Here is a 21,626-nt window from a genome sequence, read left to right as displayed (position 1 = left end):
TCACTCAATTTGAACCGTTGGTGGGGGAAGCCAATTTTGAGTTGGATGGCCCAACCCGGGTTTAAAGTAGTTTCCGTTCGATGCCGTATAAAAAGTACCCAAATACTAAGTTGTTTCCACCTAATGCTAGGTCCAAATAGGTTCAAAACACCAAAATTTGAGTTCAACCTTTTGAACCTAATTTTGGCTTCCCCCATCGAGCTGCTATCGTTAGGTAGTTTTCTTTCTCTGTTTTTGACATCAAAGGATGGAATGAAAGAGATGCCAGATCGAAAACAACTCAAAATTTGGGTTGTTTGATCTACCCGTGTACAGAAATCGTCATTGCATGATTGGTTGACGCTGCTGCTGTTCTCTCGCCGAACCACTGCATGCTTCATAAATTTCTTTCGCATTGTTGTCAATTCCTTTTTTTCTCCGTTTACGGCAAATTCTAAAGCAATTGTAAACTGCATAATGATGAAATAATTTTGGCCACACTGACAGCGTCATTCTGGCGGGCTGAATTGGGCAATTTTCTCTCTCAGAGAGTGCTACCACGTGCTTTTTTAACGGAAAACCCTTCCCTTAGACCTTAAGTTCCGGACCAGATGACGATTCCTCCAAAGATTGGTGAACACTGTCGAAGGGGAACGCATCAGAATGTTTCCGGATTGTAAATAAACTATATAGGGTAAATGTTCGCATATTAATAACAACCCGTATATTAGGGCCCTCCTTAGCCGTGCGGTAAGACGCGTGGCTACAAAGCAAGACCATGCTGAGGGTGGCTGGGTTCGATTTCCGATGCCAGTCTAGGAAATTTTCGGATTGAAAATTGTCTCGACTTCCGTGGGCATAAAAGTATCATCGTGTTAGCCTCATGATATACGAATGCAAAAATGGTAACTTGGCTTTGAAACCTTGCAGTAAATATCTGTGGAAGTGCTTAATGAACACTAAGCTGCTCTGTCCCAGTGTGGGGATGTAATGCCGATAAGAAGAAGAAGAATGTGATTTTTTCAATAATTTTTATGATGCACGAGAAAGGCATCATCGCGAGGCATAAGGCATAAGGCGAAAGCGGGATCGCGAGTTCATTGGTATTGCCTTTAAGGGTATGCGATAACACACTTTTTCCTAACGAAACGAAACGAAACGAAATTTGAAATGTCTATGTTGATTCGGATCGAAACGAAACGAAATATAGATTTCTTTCGAGACTTCGAAACGATACGAAATCAAGGTTCATAATTCGAAATTTTTCGAAACGAAACGAAATTTTGATTTTTTTCCGCGGAATTTTTATTGAATTGGTTTTACATTATGTACGCAATTCTGATTTCACTTTTTCGAAGTCGAATAACTGTTTTGCGACCAAAAGACTTATAATAACTGAAGAGGCAATCTGTGATAAATCGCCACATTCTCGCCGCATATACCATTGGCAATACCCCAGCATTTGTGCCGCTTTCAAAGGAATTCATCGTGGAGCGTGTGCTCCTGAATCTGATCAATTTTATATCAGTTTTATATAAGTAAGTATATAAAAATAAAGAAATTGTGGGATTTTTCATATACGGATTCAAATTTCGTTTAAAACCTTAGTTCACTTAAGAATTATGTAATTATGCTGAAGCATACTTCATATTGTCCCAGTCAACACAAGATCGTATATGATGTCGAATAAGATGCTAAAGTGGAGGCCATATAGGTACTTCCCCATATAATATGTACGTATATCGCCTCCACTTTGGCATCTTTTGTTGCATCATATATGATTTTGTGTTGACTGGGGTCTTGTCAGCGTGGTTTTACAGTATTGACTTAGTCAAAATTTGAAAAAGAATGCTTAGATTTATTTTTTTATTTAGTTAGATACTTAACTAGAGGTAACAATAAAATAAATAAATAAATAAATAAACTATGTATCCACATCTGCCAGGCGTATACGCGTACATAGAATTGATATTACTAGATCAACATTTGTAAAGGGTATACCTGCCAAAATTTATTCCTTCTTATTCCTCGTCTACATATATAGCATATATTTGCTTACTAGAAGAATCCTGTGCACCTTTCTAAAATGCACAAAGATATGTATTGAATTTCACAGACCGATAGTCTTATATACAATCAGCTCGACAAACTGAGCTAATGTGTGTCCTTGGCAGATGAGAACAGCTGTTATGGTCAGTATGTGCTGAAAGCAATCATAAGTAAAGAATTTTCAGCAATTTTAATGATCTTTCAACCCGTTCTGGATTTTTTTTTTTGCAAATTCCATGCGAAGATCTAGAAATGCCCACAAATCTGCAATGTTCCTCACATATTGTGCAAATAGTCGAAGAAGAGCTTAATAGCGTTTCTTAATTGTACACATCGTAGTTGCTAATCATGATTGCAAGACAAAATTTTCAAAACGACTTATCTGCTTTTGTAAACAAAGATTCAAACGACGATTTGACGAATCTGATAGCTCTCCGACGCAAACCAACACCATCAAAAAGTAGCGTAAACCTTCATCTACCTATTGGTGGTGTTGGTTTGCGTGGGAGGGCAATCAGATTCGTCAAATCGTCGTTTGAATCTTTGTTTACAAAAGCAGATAAGTCGTCTTGAAAATTTTGCCTTGAGTGGCCGAGAAACAGCAAATAAGCACAGCTCACCAATGAAATAATATTCTTGGGATACAAAAAAGTAATTCTTATTGTATACTTGCTTGGGAGTTTCCAATTCGTGAACAATAACGATGCTGGTCAATAACGGTGCTTATAGTCAATTTAGTATTAGGAGTGGAAAATAAGTTTAACACTCATTGTTTTAAGAGACCGAGGTATGCTCTGCATCTCCGTGAGCGCTACGGAAAAGGAATCGTTGGTTAGTTGAGAAGGTACCCAAGTAATACCGGAAACATCATTCTTAACGAAGATCTCCCAAATAGAAATGAACCATTCATCAAATCGGTAATATTATTCAGTTTCTATTCATGGAATGATAACTCTTCAAGTAATAGCGCTTTTATGATTCTATGATACAAATGAAAAATGTCAAACTATTCATAATTAAATTTCGATCATACACCAAACGATTATTATTCATAGAATCATTGAATGCATGATAAAGTGATTGTAACCTCAATGATACAGACATTTTTTTGTTCGCAAAAAAGGTAATTTTTGAATGGTAACGATACGTAACGTCCCGTTCAGTGTATCATCCAAATTCCAAAAATTGTAGAGGCTATCGTCAAAATTATTCATGGTACAATTGGTGTATAATTTACTACGATACCATAAATAATCTTATCATAAAATGTATAATCGAAAAATGATTAGTGGAAAAATTAATGTTTGATATTTTTCTATGCGGGCTAGTAGTTTACGTGGATTTCCCTATTGGATCCGACCGTTCGAAATAGTCGCTCCTTGAACGGTCGTTGGAATTGCCGTTTTCATCTTCACACCGGTTTTCATAGTAAAATCTGTCAAAACTCTGCCACGTGCTTTTTGCTGTTTCCCTCGGACTTCTCTTTCTTTTTCCGATGTTTTCACATCTGTTTTGATAGACAAGAAGCGAAAAACAAGGTAATTTACCAGACATTTAATGAGTTTGGCAAACCTTGCTGCAGAAGGGAACGTTTGAAATAGGCAAGTAAACCGACCTTCGAATCCATTCGTCAAGTAAATCCACAATAATGATGTTGCAAAAAGGTAGGGAAAATGAAATACAAAACATGTTATGTTTAAGGAAAGCTATGATAAGGTTTTTGCAAAACATACAACAATTTGATCAGAGAAGAAATTTCATACTACATTCTCACAACTTGCTGATAACATGTCGATTTTTGACATTTGTTTGTATTCGTTTTTGGTTTTTTTAGATGTTTCGTTTCACATTCTCACAACATAAAACATCTCGCGCTTAGTTTCATAGGAGCGTAACTGTATTGATCGGTTTCTTTTCGTCGATGTTTTCTTTTTATTATTGTGGCGAATTGTGCTAGTTTGTCGATGATTTAATGGTTTGGTGCGATAAAGGATAAATGTATCTTGCACCAGAATTGATAATCACGGTTGTAGCTTTTGAAACAATTGTGTTATAACCAAAATATAAAATAGATTTAAAAAAATCGATCAATACAGTTACGCCCCTATGACTAAGCGCGAGACATGTCTACAGGAAGATTTTACGAACAATGTCATAACATGTTCATTTTTTGACATTTGTCTCGTCAGAATATATACCCTAATAATAGAAGTTTAACGTAATTTTAACATCTTTAAAGATCAATGTTATAAACATTCTTCATCGACCCTGTTGTTTATCGACAACTCGCCATATTGTTTTTCTTTTGCAGATTCAAGAATTTGTTTACATACCAATTTCAAAATTATGTCTTGTCATAGTTATATTTTTCTTCAATCAATGGCGAATGAATTTAGAAGAAGTAAAATGAAAAGTTAGCCAATGAAACATGAGCCGCATATAATGTTTCGACCGAGACTTCGAAACAAATTTGATTTATTTATTCAGTTTGTATATGTTTATTAATATTATTAAAATGGTGTTCATCATTTCATGCATGCTTGTTTTCATTCGTTTTTGTATAAAAATTATTTCTTTGAACGTGTTGGTCAGCATTTTTGTTTTGGTATTCAATTTGACAGAACAATGTTGAAAGTCGGTTATTGAAAACATCCTTAGTACTGAAGTTTAGTCTTGTGAATGTGCAATCAAAAACAAGGTTGCGACTGAAAAATGTTAAAAATATCGATAATTTTTGCGCTGTTTGGGTCGTGTGAAAGTAATCAAAGCAGTTTTTCATACCAAAACGTAACATACTATATGTTCGGAAGATGTATTTTTAACACTCATACAACAAACCTGTCATGTGAAACCCCTTGGTAAGCGACCAAATATTTATTGTGAACCAAGTTATTTTGAAATCAAGAAGACGAAAACTGTGTTTCAAATCAATCCAACGCAAGATCAATGTGCTTCGTTTAATAATCTTCTACAACACGATCGATTCCGCACTAAATAATTGTGTGCTCTTCTATGCAGACATTAGTTTTATCGCTTCGCATTCACCCACACTAGCTGGCGTGATCAGCATCAGAAGATCGATTGCACACTGGTTAAACAAATTTCTGCTACGCGAGGCAGATTTTTATCACTTCGCGTTCTCCCGGACTAGCTGCCATCCCATGACCAGCAGTAACACGATCGATTCCGCATGCATATTGGGCAAATAGTAAAAAAATATCACAAAATTTCAATCATGGAAACACTGAAGACGTTTTATAGAAGAAAACTACTTACGTATTTGTCGACTAAGAATGGGGTTAGTAAGCGTTAATAGAAAAATTTGTATAACCTAAAGTTTTGAAAACAACTTGACGATTTTGTTCAGCGGCGCAGCCAAAATTTTTTGATAATATAAAGTATGAATTAGTCTAAATTTGTTTCGAAATTCCGCGGAATTCCGTTAAATTTCGTTAGAAGCTAGTTTTTTCTAGCGAAATTTTTGTTATTTTACGAAACGAAACGAAATCAAGAAATCAGATTTCGCCATGCTCAAATTCCGCGAAATTCATCGGAATTTCGTTTCGAACCACCTGAAACGAAATTTTTCGAAATACCGCATATGCTTAATTGCCTTCGCCTCACAATTTTCAGCCGGATCAGTAGCTTAAAGTCGTCGAGCCAGGGATGGGAAAAATCAAATTTTCGATAAATCGAGAATGGTCAAACTCACCAGCGATTTTACTTTTAGATTAGGTAAGAGCCACAAAGTACGTCATGCAAAAATTGGCCATTTTCAACCCCCCCCCCCCCTTAGTCACACTTTTTGTATTAAAACTCTTAATTTTTAATATGAGTGGTCACGCTGCTCGGAACCCCCCCTCCCCCCTAGGAGAGTGACGTACTTTGTGGATGGCCCCTTATCAAGTGATAAAAACTCGCCAGCGATTAAGAATTGTTTGAAAATCGTATCTTGATTTGAAGCATTTACCGTTACATTTTGAACTCTTTTTCCTTACTACCATGAAACCATAACGCCAAATAGAAGATATAACGGAACTTTTGACAATTAGCTGATATCAGTGAAGATTAATGATCGAATGAAATTTTTGAGTTTATTATCGTTTGAGTAGAAAATTTGAGAAGTTGTCGCCGGCGACAACTCGCCTACTGTTTTCACGTGAAAAGTTTTCACATGAAAATTGCAATCATGATCGTCTGATGATGATTAAGCACAACACTACGTCGACAATAATCTTGTAGTTGAATTTATTTTAAATTCAGGAATCGCAATGCCTATGGTTCCGACAATTAAATTTGTCAAATATACGAGAGCATAGTCAATATTTATCATTTTTGATATTTATAGGAATTAATACATCGAAATTCTTATAGATATTGTTTTATATAAACCCCAATCAGCTCTATGATAATTAAAAGTAGAGCTAATTGGATTATAAATGGCTCTTATGGGATTTCAAACGTCACAGGAAGGTGATCAGAGTCTAAATCAGCATAAGTTACCAATTTGCCACACAGCTGAGTTGAACCCGTTGAAATCAAATCAATTGTCGAATGAATTCGAGTGGATGAAAAATAAGTTGGTCCTTAAGGATATTGTATTAAATGATTTGTTTATCGGCTTTATCGGTCATTTCTACTCAAAGTATGAGGGAGTAGATATTCGAAAGATAATTGAAAATCATCAGATTGAAAGCCGTTCGCTAGGGCGCGAACAAGTATGAAGCGATAGAGGGTGAAAGGGAGAAAGGAAGACCATCTATTGAACAGCACACAATCGAAGCGTGAATCTTCTTGCCTAACGTCCTGGTTGTGGACGGCTTGGTTAGTGGTATGGAAACCACCGTGCCAAGACAGGCAAAAAGATCCAGGCAACGATCTCCCCATGTTTTTTATTTATCATCAGACTAAGGCCGGAGTGGCCTGTGCTGCACATAAAAGACTTCTCCATTCAGCTCGGTTCATGGCTGCACGTCGCCAACCACGTAGTCTGCGGAGGGTCCACAAGTCGTCCTCCACCTGATCGATCCACCTTGCCCGCTGTGAACCTCGCCTTCTTGTTCCCGTCGGATCGTTGTCGAGAACCATTTTCACCGAATTACTGTCCGACATTCTGGCTACATGCCCGGCCCACCGCAGTCTTCCGATTTTCGCGGTTTGAACGATGGATGGTTCTCCCAACAGCTCCTCTCCCATGTGCTGTTCTGTTTTACATCTAGTTCTATCGATCGGCAGGTTTATGCGGAATTCGCACTACCGCTCATGGAGGTATGTCCATATCGTGACGTGTTCTTCCAATCACCCGATTATATAATAACCCGCAGAACAATCTTCAAATAAAATTTTACCGTTGGAATTGATTTGAGCATTATTCCATGAATGGTGTTTGGCATTAAAGTCGCCAATTATTTCGTCTTCTTCTTCTTCTTCTTCTTATTGGCATTACATCCCTACACTGGGATATAGCCGCCTCACAGCTTAGTGTTCATTAAGCACTTCCACAGTTATTAACTGCGAGGTTTCTAAGCCAGGTTACCATTTTTGCATTCGTATATCATGAGGCTAACACGATGATACTTTTATGCCCAGGGAAGTCGAGACAATTTCCAATCCGAAAATTGCCTAGACCGGCACCGGGAATCGAACCCAGCCACCCTCAGCATGGTCTTGCTTTGTAGCCGCGCGTCTTACCGCACGGCTAAGGAGGGCCCCTCCAATTATTTCGTCCAAACTACCCTAAACCAGATTTATGCATGCATGCTATGAAAAGTGTTTGATATATTGGAGAAACAAAAATATCTTCTCTATCTCGATACCCTCTAACTCGATAATCCCTTCGATATCAAGTAAGGGAGAGTTCACTGTATCTGAAGATTTTGTATGGATGGTCACATTTCACTCAACCGCCGACTTTCTAGTGTCCAAAATGAGAACGGTCAGCGAACATACATTCTGTAGATTTATTTCATTAGAATGACAAGCGCTATTTAAGGTCAAAGTATCAAATCAATTATGCAGCAGCAGTTAGCAGAACTACTTCTCGAGTAATCTTCATACAAAAGAGGTAATTTCGAAACTTGAGCCACCCTACAAGAGAATGAATGTTCGTCAAACACGATTGATTTGCCATGCTTATGGGACTTGAATACGAAATGGGATGCCCACTTTGGTATAATCTATGACGGTAAATGATAGAAGCATCTAACTGCCATCATTGAAGAATAACGTCCAACAACGTGTAGAGCAGAGTCCTTCCTCACCTGGTCGGACGACTGTGGCATACCCACGTGATCCCCCCCAGGGACAAAGCACAAAGAAGTGTCAACTTGATTATCACTCACGTGTGCGTGACTCCCGAGGGAGGGCTGCCTTGTCGAATGTGAATGCGAGGAAGACATGCTTGGCGCGTCTGCTCGGCGGTCGGAACGGAACCCGTAGCGGAACGACGCACATATGTGCTGCACGCTCAATTGGCTCCGAGTTAAAGCTCACTGCTTGGTTGGTATGCAACATCACCATCACCGGTGCGTGGCTCAGGACCGGTTCAATTCCACCAAACCACTAGACCAGACCGACAGAAAGCAATTAACTGTGAAAGCTCAGCGCGGGGTTCCTAACGACATCGTTCGCTAGAACGTCGCCTTCGACGAACAAAGCTGATTAGTGCTGCTTTCCCTCGTCGGATCCCTCCTGTTAGGTAACGGAGAGAGATTCGTTCGGGACGGGAATTGCCGTTCCGTTCCCGGAAGCAAATAGAATTGCTCCAGTGTGTGGTCAATTTGCGTTTCTGATTCGATAGGAACAGCGAACTGGTGGCTCAGTGTTAGAATTTGAAATTTATTGCGCACTGTTCGTTTGGAAGGTGAAATCTAATTGTCGAAAGTTCCTAAAAAAATTAAAGGAATGTTGAAAATGTCTCCAGCTTCCAGGACATTCGAAATTTCAGAGCTTCCTAATATAATCATCCTAATCAATATTCTAACAGTGTGTTTGTTCTCGGGTGATGAAATAAAATATTCCGGGTTCGGGTTTTTAGGTTTTAAATTATTCCAGCATTATTTTGGTAAGGACTTAAATTTAAATGAAAATCAAGATGTGAAACCCAACCATCTGACAGAACAAATAAAGTATCAAATTGTCTATTTTCATAGGTCCATGTTTATCAACCGTGCTGGACCGTGTGTATGCGGGAAAACAAACTATTAGCACCAAGACTCACGTGAAATCAATAACTTTGAGTGGAAAACATACTTTCCTCGTAAGCATCTTTTCCTTCACGGGGCGCTTTCACAGCCTCTCATGGCGATGTTATGCGCTAAGTTTCTCACCTTGGTATCTCGAACTAAATCCTGCTTGATTTACATTGCACCTCGCCCGGCTCCTCGCAATATAGTTTGATGCGTTATAAAGGATAACGATGACAACCGGGTGGAAATGGTGATGGTGATGATGGTTATGACGCTTGGCATCATCATCGTTTGGGATCCGATCCGACCTGAAGATTGGAAGTCATAACATCCAGTGGAAAATAGGGAAACTTACGAGCCGACACGAAAGCAACCAGTAATAGCAATACATTCTGCTGGATTACCTGATGCTTGCACAACACTGAAGTTTTCCGAAGGAAATAACGAGTTCCGTTAGATCACACACCGCAACCGCACCACACCGATTGGGCAAATCGTTGAGCTGGGAGGGTTCGATTCGAGATGGGACGCACCGGACTCTGGGCTTATTTATATGAAGGTACCGTTCGATTTTCCATTTCTGTTTGGTTGGAAAAGAGATGAAGCAGTAAAAACGGTTTCTAGAGGTGAACGCCGATTCCAAAATAGACGACGGCGTTTGACTTAATATTGCTCAGCAGCGTTTTCTGTGTCGCGCGTGGCTTTTTTTGTTGCTTTTGTCTCCTTGGATTTTTTTTTTGTGAATTTTCTTATAAATGGGCACAGGAAATTTGTTCGTATTTCCACTGGACTGATTTTCACTGAACGCTTTCCCGAATTTCCTCGGGTAACTTGTCTGAGCTTCATTAAACCATTTTTTCAAAAATCCCCGGAAATCTCTTTTGAATTTATATTGAGGGAGTAGTGGGAGTGCAATTTAGAAAATCCGTTTTGATAGCGCTTTTATTGATAGGCTTCAACTGTAAGTAAACTTCATGTGATTACATATACATAATTGTTATTTAATGCTAGGTTTGGCTTTCATCTGAAGATCAAATCAACTTCCACGATTTTAACATTATTCTCCAAGATCGGGATGATAACTATGGTGGCGTTCTTCTGGGAATCAAAAAATGCTACCCTTTCTACAGAATTCCTATCCCAATTGTAAATGGCTTGGAAATCGTCGCTTGCCAAGTAAATGTAAAGAATAAAGACCTTTGCATAGCTTCAGTTTATATTCCACCAAACGCATCTCTTAATCGTCGACAGCTTTGGAGCGCAGTCTCCCTCCTATCATCTCCAGTATTGATATTGGGTGATATGAACGCACATGGTATTGGCTGGGGCGAAACGTATGACGATTATAGAGCGCCTATTTTCTATGATTTGTGTGACGATTTCAACTTGAATATTTTGAACACAGGTGAAGTAACTCGAATAGGACCAAATGGTCAACAAAGCCGTATTGATCTGTCTTTATGTTCAAATTCACTATCGTTAGATTGTACGTGGAAGGTAATCCAAGATCCCCATGGTGGTGACCTCATGCCTTTAGTCGCCATAATCAAAAATGGCTATCAACGATCAGAGCCAGTACAGGTTCTTTTTGACCAAACGAGGAACATTGACTGACAAAAATTTGCATCGGCGGTAAAAATTGGTATTGAATCAACTGATATTCTTCCACCACTGGATGAATATCGATTCCTTACCGAATTGATTCATAAAAGCGCACTAGAAGCTCAAAAACGACGCGTTCCAAGTACATCTGTCATAAGAAGACCAGCCACTCCTGGATGGGATGATGAATGTACTAAGTTGAATTTTGAGAAATCTAATGCTTTCAAGGCCTTTCGTAAACACGGAAGGTCTGAACTTTTCAAAGAGTATTTGAGGCTTGAAAGAAAGCTCAAAAATCTCCTCAAGGCTAAAAAACGTGGCTACTGGCGACGTTTTGTCGAGGGACTATCACGAGAAACCTCAATGACAACACTTTGGAAAACGGCCCGCAACATGCGGAATCGCATTTCAACGAACGAGAGTGAAGAATACTTCAATCGATGGATATTCAACTTCGCAAAAAAGGTCTGTCCAGATTCCGTACCAGCTGAACCGCTACTCCGAGAATCAATTCATGATCCCGGTGCTTTGGGTGGACCATTCTCTATGCTGGAACTATCTATGTCTCTTCTTTCATCGAACAACTCTGCTCCGGGATGCGATAACATCAAATTCAATCTTCTTAAAAATCTTCCAGATATCGCAAAAACACGATTACTTGACCTGTACAACTGCTTCATGGAGTACAACATCGTACCTCCAGAATGGCGACAGGTCAAAGTAATAGCTATTCAAAAGCCTGGGAAACCAGCGTCTAATCACAATTCATACCGACTATTTGTTTTAGTTATTTAATTACTATAGTATTACCATATTACCCCTTTACAATAATTATTGGAAACTTTTTTTTCTATTACTTAATCCAATCTAGAGTGTACCAGTCCAACAATCATCGGCGGCGGCGTTCGTCGTAGTTTTAACCGGTAGCGGAGGCGTTTTCGGCATGATACTGCCTCACTATCTCCCGTTCGCACGAAAAAAACAACTGAAATTTCGAGAAATTTTCTCTTCAGAATTTTTACTGAAGTTTTTTTTCTAATTTAATTTTCAAAGAAAATTCAGAATTATCACGAGAAAATCCATTGACAGTGAAAAGGAAATTCTCATAAGCTTTCATGAGAAATTATCATTTTGTTTCACATCAAATTCCTTTGAATTTCGGCAGGAAATTCTCTTAGATTTTCACGGGCTTTCTTCAAACTTTGCGCAAAAATTGCCATCCGAAAAAAAATCATCAAAATTTTCTTCAGAAAACCCGTAGAAATATTTAGAAATTCCTAAGAAAATTCTCTTAAATTTTTAGGGGATATTCTTTTGAGTTTTGGAAGGACATTTTCATACGACTTCCAATTCTTTGAAATTCCCATTTCCACAAATATTTTTCTAATAACTAAACAAAGTTAATTTATCTAATCTACCATAGGAACACGTCTAATATATACAGTCGACTCTCCACATCTCGATGTTCTGTATCTCGATATCTCTCCCTATGTCGATGGTTTCCTCAATCCCTTCAATCTACATACATTTGGGCTTTCTACATCTCGATAACCTCCCTATCTCCTTAGGGCCCTCCTTAGCCGTGCGGTAAGATGCGCGGCTACAAAGCAAGACCATGCTGAGGGTAGGGACGTTCCGATACTTCCGATATATCGTAATATCGATATTTTTGTTTCGATATCCGATATTTTTGTATCGATATTTTGCTTTCAATATATCGCTCATATCGATATTTTTGCTTTTGATATCGATATATTGAATCAGAACAAAGTAACACAAATGAAAATCAATTGCAATGTATTTCGTGAAAGAAAATACTCAACAAACATACGAAATGAATCTGGAATGCCGTATTTTTAATTGATTAAGATAATTTTTCTCGGTAGCGCGGATGATGTGATGTGTGCGCTGCCATCACAAATAGTTTTAACAACTCAACACTTTATATTGACGCGCCGTTGTGCAGCATCTGTCATACCGCTGGTACTTGAATCCTTATGCGAATTCAATTACAGTCGCCTCTCCACATCTCGATATTGAAGGGATGAGGTAGAGATCGAGGAATGGAAGGAAAATTAAAATGGATACTAGATTCAAAAAAGCTCGTTGCTATGAAAAACGACAACAAAACAAATGTCGTTTCCAGTTGCTGATGTGATTGTTATTGTCCAAAGATGGTCTAGTAGCCTAAAAATTTGGCCATATCGACATAAGGAGATAAAATCCTGAACAAAATATGATCAGAACCCATCGACATAGAGAGAGATAGGGATCTTCTTCTTCTTCGTTGGCATTACATCCCCCACTGGGACATTGCCGCCTCGCAGCTTAGTGTTCATTAAGCACTTCCACAGTTATTAACTGCGAGGTTTCTAAGCCAAGTTACCATTTCTGCATGCGTATATCATGAGGCTAACACGATGATACTTTTATGCCCAGGGAAGTCGAGACAATTTCCAATCCGAAAATTGCCTAGGCTGGCACCGGGAATCGAACCCAGCCACCCTCAGCTAGGGACGTTCCGATACTTCAAAATATCGATATTTGATTCGATACGATAATCGAATCAAAGTATCGATATCACCGATATATTGGAATGAAAATATCGATATATCAGAAAGTCAACCCCAACAGAAAAAAGGATGTGTAAATTTGCAAAGTGGACACTATGTTCAGCAAAATTATTTGAAATTAACTCCCCTATCAGGGAAAAATATCAGGCATGGACGATCAAGGCCCTACAACAAGCGGTACGTGCTCTCCAGCTTCCGCAGGTAACCGGTTACCCCCAGAGCTCTCACCTAGGACGGGCCGCCGTACCTAAGAATAGATACGGCAACGCCTGCCAGTAGCCTTCGTCTACTGGCACACACCTTGGAATTGTTGGACATCATCCTCGATAATGCCGCAACATCAGTCGAAGCCCTCTTGCACGCATAGTCGACATGGCTGACGAAGGTCAGCTTGTCGTCTATTACGACCCCAAGGAGCTTCAAACTACGCTTTGATGCGATCGCGACTTCACCCACTTGAATCACTGCATGTTGAACCGACTTGCCATTGTTGACGATAAACACCTCCGTCTTTTGTTGAGCGAGCTGCAGGCCTCTAGCGCTCATTCAATCCTTCACCGTGCTGATCGCGTGTGCTGCGGTCAGTTCTAACTCGGGAATTGACTCCCCGTAGACCTCCAAGGTTACGTCATCTGCGAAACTGACGATCATAACACCAGGAGGGAACTTTAGCTTCAGAACCCCGCCATACATAAGGTTCCATAGTACCGGGCCCAGTATTGAACCTTGCGGAACTCCTGCGGTAATAGGAACGCTTCTCTGACCGGCATCGGTCTCTTATAATAGTACACGGTTCTGGAAATAGATTTCCAACATCCGGTACAAGCCCACCGGCAGGCTAAGCCGGTGTAACGAGAGCGCGATGGTATCCCAGCTTGCGCTGTTGAAAGCGTTCTTCACATCAAATGTCACTAACGCACAGTATCGAAAACCTCGTCTTTTCTGTTGGATCGCTATCTCACCGGTATTTCCCACCGAGTTAATAGCATCCAACGTGGACTTACTCTTGCGAAAACCGAACTGATTGCTTGACTCTCTGAGTACGGGGTCAGCCTGTTGAGGATGATCCTCTCTAACAACTTGCCCAGACAGATTGGTCTATGTGCCGATGGGTCGCCCGGCGGCTTCCCGGCCTTCGGCAACAACACCAGTTTCTGTATTTTCCATCTTTCGGGGAATCTACATTCATCTAGGCATCTTTGCATAGCTAGCCTGAACATGTTCGGGTTCGCTATGATTGCTGCCTTGAGAGCGCTGTTCGGAACTCCATCCGGCCCTGGAGCTTTGTTCGTTACCTGGGATTTGGCTACCGCGGCTAACTCTTCGTTCGTCACCGGAGCCACCATTTCGGCCGCATCCATATTGCCTGGGTTATTGAATGGCTGGGTTCGATTCCCGGTGCCGGTCTAGGTAATTTTCGGATTGGAAATTGTCTCGACTTCCCTGGGCATAAAAGTATCAAAAGCTCAAAATAATTTTCTTATCAGTATCATCGTGTTAGCCTCATGATATACGAATGCAAAATGGTAACTTGGCTTAGAAACCTCGCAGTTAATAACTGTGGAAATGCTCAATGAACACTAAGCTGCGAGGCGGCTCTGTCCCAGTGTGGGGATGTAATGCCAAAAAGAAAAGAACAGGAGACCAGGAACTTGTGGCTCAGGACGAGAAAAGTACCTCGATAATCCTTGCCAAACTATCCGGTGACCTTTCGGGGGGTGAATAGCACCCTTTAGTCTTGGCCATCACTATCCTGTAGGCGTCACCACACGGATTCGCGATAATTCCTTCGTATAGGTTGTCGAAACACGCTCTCTTACTGGTCTTGATGGCCTTTAAAGGCCAGTTTCGCAGCTCCAAACACTTCACGGCGGTTCGCTCTTTCATCCTCGGTGCGGGCACGTTGCATCCTTCGTCCAGCCTTGAGGCAGGTTGATCGAAGGGCCGCAATCTCGGGACTCCACCAGTATACCGGGCGTCTGCCATTTTTCGGCAGGGTTTTCCTCGGCAGGGCTATCCTCGGCATGGTGGCATCACACACGCGTGATAGGACAGCTATCAACGCATCCACACTTAGACCTTCACTGTTGGCTTCCAGTACCAGGGCCGCGGTTAAAACTTCTCTGTGGAAGTGATTGGTTCTCTACCCACGGACCTGACAAGGGTCCCCGGACCATGGATGTTGCACGCCATAGTTGATCTTAAATCAAATTGCTGCCCTCGTCCACCCTCCAGTCCAAGTCTGATGCCAGACCAGGACTGACAAACGTTACGTCAATCCATGACTCGACCCCGTTCCTTCTCTGTGTGGGTTCGATCCCCGCCCCGGTAAGGAGAAAACTTTTCGTAATGCGAAAGGTTCCCCACTGGTCCACTGGGTGTTGTGTAAATGCCCTGTCCGTTGTCTAACGCTAGATGTTAAGTGTTCAGTCTGTGCGACCTCTGGTCAAAGACGGTGACCCTGTCTTTTTCTTTTCTTTCTTTTTCTTTCTGAACGTGCTAGCAGAACCATCATTGACTAGCACTGCGTCGAGCTTCGCTAGCGCCTCTAGTAACGCTTGACCCCTTCGATTGGTGCAGCGGCTGTCCCACTCCACTGCCCAAGCGTTGAAATCTCCTGATATGACGATCGGCTTACCACTCACTAGGTCGGACGATAACCTATCTACCATCTGGTTGAACTGTTCTAATGGCCACCTTGGTGGAGCATAGCAGCTACAATACAATACACCATTGATTTTAGCTATCGCGACACCCTCAGCAAAGGAGTGTACCACCTCGTGGATCGGGTACCGTCCCGTCGTGCAAATAGCCGTCATCCTAGACCCGTCCGCTACCCAATTGCCGTTATCGACAGGGACGTTGTACGGGTCGGACAGGAGAGCAACATCGGTCCTCGACTCCGAGACCGACTGCCACAGCAGCTGCTGGGCAGTTGCACAGTGGTTAAGATTCAGCTGTGTTACTTGCGCGGCTACTTCTTATTTTTCTCTCCGATGAAGCACGAAGACCCGGGTTAGGAACAAAAAGTCGAAAGACAAAACGTCGAAAGGACAAAAGGTCGAAAGACAAAAGGTCGAAGGGACAAATGGTCGAAAAGGACAAAAGGTCGAAAGGACAAAACGTCAAACGGGACAAAACGTCGAACAGGACAAAACGTCGAACAGGACAAAAGTTCGAAAGGACAAAACGTCGAACGGGACAAAAGGTCGAAAGGGACATAAGTTTGAAATTGACAAGAAACTGTAACGGAGAGAATCAATCTCTCACCAGAGTTGCCCTTCACAGTTAGCAAAAACTCTGCTCTTTTGTTTTTTTCAATTTTTAACAATTAAATTAAATTCATCATACCACTAATAGATGGATGTTTGAGTTTTCTAAATGTCACTTCGATCAAATACACCGGCGTGTACTGTACGCCGGTGTATTTTCAATGCGTGCGCCTGCGTGGTATATGACAACACTCACGAAATATAAGCTTTATTCATTTGTTATTAACAATCTTTTTTATCTATTTCAGAACTATCTAGATATTCATAATATTGTCTTATAGTAATTACTCCTTCTTAGAAAATTGCTCATTATTCAACTTTGATTGATTAGATGAGTGCGTTATTTCTGCTTAAAGTTAAATGCATTTCATAAATTTTTTTGGAATACACCGAAATTGTTATTAACTTGTTCTTGATAGACCTTTTGTCCCTTTCGACCTTTTGTCCTTTCGACCTTTTGTCCCTTTCGACCTTTTGTCCTTTTCGACCTTTTGTCCCGTTCGACCTTCTGTGCCTTTCGACCTTTTGTCCTTTCGATCTTCTGTCCCTTTCGACGTTTTGTCCTTTCGGCCTTTTGTCTTTTAGTCTTTTTGTCTTTTCGACATTTTGTCTTTCGACCTTTTGTTCTCTCGACCTTTTGTCCTTTCGACCTTTTGTCGTTCGACCTTTTGTCATAGATTCGTCGTCCACATTCGTGACCTCGGCCAGTTGTTTGCACTAGAGGGTCACTTCCGCCCCCAATGACCTCACCTCGGCGTCGTCACTCAAGACCTCTGGGGCAGCTTCCCGTAGTCAGTCTCACTAGCCTGCGCTCCGCGTTTCAGAACCAAGATCATTTCACCAGTCCTGGTGCATCTGACGCTCGCACGTCCTGACCCAGCGTCGAGAGCTTTTCGGTCACCTGCATCGATTTAAGGACTTAAACTTACTTTGCCTTATCAGTTTTCACCAACAAGGCCTCGCCTCTGTCCTTAGCTTTCTTTGCGGGTCGAGATGCGTTCGACTTCCGCTTTGCCCTACTGACCAGCTGCCAGGGGTTTTCGGTCCCTTGTGCAGATGGCACAGGCCGGCTGGTACCCACGTGCGGCCCGGCGACTTGCGCCTGGTTGGTGCCTTTCGCCTTTTTGGGCCGAGAAGTCACCTTCTCGGGTCGACGCCCTCCGGGCTCCTCTGCATCCGATCTCCTCCGTCCAGACGACGTTTGGCCATTATGGTCGCACGTTGTTTGGCTTTGTTCTGAGCGCCTTCGCCGGATTGCTGCCTGAACCGTTTCAGATTGGGCGCAGTCTTTTCTTCATTGGCCGTCAAGGCGAAATCAATCGCCTCTTGAGCCATGGTCGCTCCTCCAAGGAAGGAGAAGGCATCGGTTTGAGCACCGGCCTTCTCTCTTCCCACCACCCGCCTGATAAACGCATCCTGTTCTTGTCTTGCAACTCGAACAGCTTGGCGAGCATCCAAAAGTTCTCTTTCAGTTGCTTACTGATGTTTTGCCTTGCGTTCGCGAACTCGATGATATCATCGAGTTACTCGGTGACCATCCGCATCGCGGATAGTGGTCCGCCGAGCGGGCTGATAGGGCTATACCACTGCTGGGGAGACTCTAGTGTTGCTAGTTGCAGCCTCCGTCACTCCGCTCTCCGCCTCCCTGGGAGGAGACCTCGCCAAACCCCCTTTGGCAAAGGGGTGTACCACCTCCATGCTTAACGCATCGTCAAATAAATTATTTGATTTTGCTTCACTCATTATAAATGGGTTCCCTTTGTGGCTGCCATCGAATCCTACTGGAGCAGTCGCCTTCAATGATCCCATGGTTATCTTTACGTGCCTTACGGCATGCAGGGAGGTCATGCAAGGGTTGACGCTTTCGTGTTCAGAAGCAGATCAGCGCAAGTCAGGTAAGGGCATCTGAGCCTACTCCCACCCAGCAGGCAAAGCTTGGTGGCAGGATTGGACAGCGTGCTACAAGGCCTGCCAAAACGGCAAGCATATACAAAATTGTTGATGGCGGCGGTGCACACCTCTAATGTTTTCTTCTCAAGCGTGCCAGTTGTGTAAGCAACCGAGACTAAACTAACTTTTCCAATTACGGAGTTGAGTCATCAAATCTCATGCAGTCATGCCGAACACCCTAGAATGTAGTTATGAATGATTAAAGAAAAATGTATGTGACATGGAAGTAAAGAAATTCGATTCGTTTGAAGTTTTTGAACTATTTATAACTCCAATTTTCCCACTTTCCTGAGATAAATTCTTTACCACTTTGAATGCATCCCCACAAATCATATCGATTTGTTTGAGCTTGATAAATAATATTAGCATTTCCATATAGTTGATAAATGCGTTAACTTTGCGCGGAAGTAATATCAACTTATCAATTATATTTAAAAAAGATAATTTATAAATTTTATCCAAAAACGATAGTAATGCTTCTTTTAGTTTAAAGATATCCAGAGTTCAGACATTCAATCATAAAAAAATTCACTATCGATTTTTCCATATTATTGATTAGGTAATCGCAACTAACCAATTTAATTATCTTGCTTGCCTTACAGACCCGCAAAGGAACGCCTCCGTGGTTACCTTCGGCTGTCCTCCCGTCGCAACACCGGCACCAAGTCCGAACAGTCCCTTGACGAGAACAGTCCACCCCCCGGAGTCAAAACTCCTCTATCAACGCAGATGGCCACGGTGGGTCATTCAACGGCAGCAGCTGCGCCCTCGAAAAACCCCACCTCCAGCCACGCTTCAGGTAACACACGCTCCAAACCCACCCCTTCTACGGACCGCTCCAAATCTCCGGCTGGGGTCAGCACCAAGACCCAACAATCGACTATCGAAAGCACCGTTGCCGAAAGTTCCATCTCCGCACCTCCCGCCGCGAGCAAAACCACTTCAACTGGCCGACCCCGAAGGCAACTCCCGCCACCGCTTCGCATCGAGCACAGCAACTTCGATAGGACTCCTTCCGCGCACAGTCGTGACTCTTCGGGAACCATAGTGCAACGGTCTTCACTGAAATCAACGAGCAGTGCCGGTCGCACAAGTGAACGCACTCTCCCGCCAAACCCAAAACCTAAGACCGTGGAAAAACGCCCCGAAGAAGAAGATGATTACTGCTCATCGATTGCGGGACACTTCTCGAACCTAACCTCCAGCACAGACTGCAACATCAACGAACGCGAAGTAGTTGCCCCAGAGCTGTACGAGCCGATCCATGCAGTTCCACGACAGAACGTCATCCACAAGTCCGCTTCTCCGTACTACCAAGGAGGAAACGACTCCAACGATTCCGACTCGGATATCTACCAGAGGCGTTCCGGTCGCTATGGATCGCTCTCCAAGCAGGATTCTGGAATACGGAAGGGCACACCTTCGATCATCTCCGTAACCGAGAGTGACTATTCTTCGCGGAAAGGATCTCTCAGTACCCTGTCGCGCGACATGGAGATAATCGACCGGCTGGAGCGGGAACGCAGCATGGATATCCAGGAGATGATCCAGCGGGAGAACTACGAGTACTACCTGTCGCGACAGAACTCCAAACTGAAGTTCTCCACCAATTTTGATGACTACTTCGAGGAGGAACCGGCGGCGGGGTCAGGTTCGGGTGCACCGAAACCTCGCTCCATTTCGCCACACAAGGCCCGCAATGCGACGAACCGCCGGAGCGTTTCGAGCTACGCATCGGCCAAACGGGACAGCGGCTACGAAACATCGCTGCCACCGTCCCAACCGGCAGTGGTGGCGGCGGCGGCGGTGGCACCACCACTGGGAAAGAACGGCGGACCGGGCCATTACTACAGTGGACCACGGCGATCGCTGGAACTGGAAAAGCACCATCACCAGCAGCAGCAGCTGCAGCGGTTCAACCGGACGTACAGTGCGCATTCGGCGCGGGGTTCGACCAAGTCTAGGGATCGGGTTAGCTTTCGGGATAACGTGTAAAACGGATGCATGGGGAATGGGAGTTCGGTGCCAAAGATTATGAAGTAAGATAGCAGCTCAACGGTAGGTAGTCAGTGGATCGACGGGAAATGGTTCGTAGAATAGTTTGGATAGACTACGCACAAAACATTTCAAATTTAGAGTGATCGAAAAGTTCAACGAGAAAAGGGGGAATCGGTTAGACCAGTTAGTATTGTAAGGAATAATTATTCGTAGTTGAGAATGTCTACGTTTCAGTTCTCCATGGTTTAAATCATTTCTGTTATGAATTCGAAATAGGGGAACTGGGGGTAGGACGCCCACGTTAAGGAAAATGCCATTTTTATCAATGAAAACCACCATTTCAGCCAGTTTTCATCAGCGTATACTGAAGAACAGCATATCTGCGACTGACTACCGATAACAGATATCTAATTGTCCATTTTATTGCACAGAAATTTGATTTTTAAAAAGCACCCGAAAAAAAATGATTTTGAAACCATGCGGGGTGAGATGCGCCAGTGGATGGGTTAAAACGCGCATGTGCTTATCGTACTGATTTTCATTTTAATTGCCTACATTTTCATTTATTTAGTTAACATCTAAACAGATAACACTGAATCAACAATTTGACGCCACAATGCACGGTTCGAGGCCGCATCTCTCCATCCTCGGATACGCCCCACGCTCGCCAAGTCGTTCTGCACCTGGTCTGCCCATCTCGCTCGCTGCGCTCCACGCCGTCTCGTACCTGCCGGATCGGAAGCGAACACCATCTTTGCAGGGTTGCTGTCCGGCATTCTTGCAACATGTCCTGCCCATCGTACCCTTCCGGCTTTAGCTACCTTCTGGATACTGGGTTCGCCGTAGAGTTGGACGAGCTCATGGTTCATTCTTCGCCGCCACACACCGTCTTCTTGCACACCGTCAAAGATGGTCCTAAGCACCCGTCTTTCGAATACCTGAGTGCTTGCAAGTCCTCCTCGAGCATTGTCCATGTTTCATGTCCGTAGAGGACAACCGGTCTTATAAGCGTCTTG

General features: G+C 42.7%; 1 protein-coding gene across 1 annotated transcript in view; it reads left to right on the top strand.

Moving 5' to 3' along the window:
* LOC134207482 (uncharacterized) overlaps nt 1–21,115 on the top strand; it is a 288,199-nt gene extending 267,084 nt beyond the window's left edge. The window contains exon 6 of the mRNA XM_062683196.1: nt 19,215–21,115. Coding sequence (XP_062539180.1) covers nt 19,215–20,607 — 1,393 coding nt within the window. The 3' untranslated portion in view covers nt 20,608–21,115. The remainder of the gene's footprint in view (nt 1–19,214) is intronic.
* The last annotated feature ends 511 nt before the right edge of the window (nt 21,116–21,626 follow it).

This window comes from Armigeres subalbatus, chromosome 1, assembly GCF_024139115.2.
Source record: "Armigeres subalbatus isolate Guangzhou_Male chromosome 1, GZ_Asu_2, whole genome shotgun sequence".
Classification (NCBI taxonomy): Eukaryota; Metazoa; Arthropoda; class Insecta; order Diptera; family Culicidae; genus Armigeres; species Armigeres subalbatus.
Note: the sequence above shows the minus strand (reverse complement) of the source record. Positions and strands in the feature narration are given on the sequence as shown.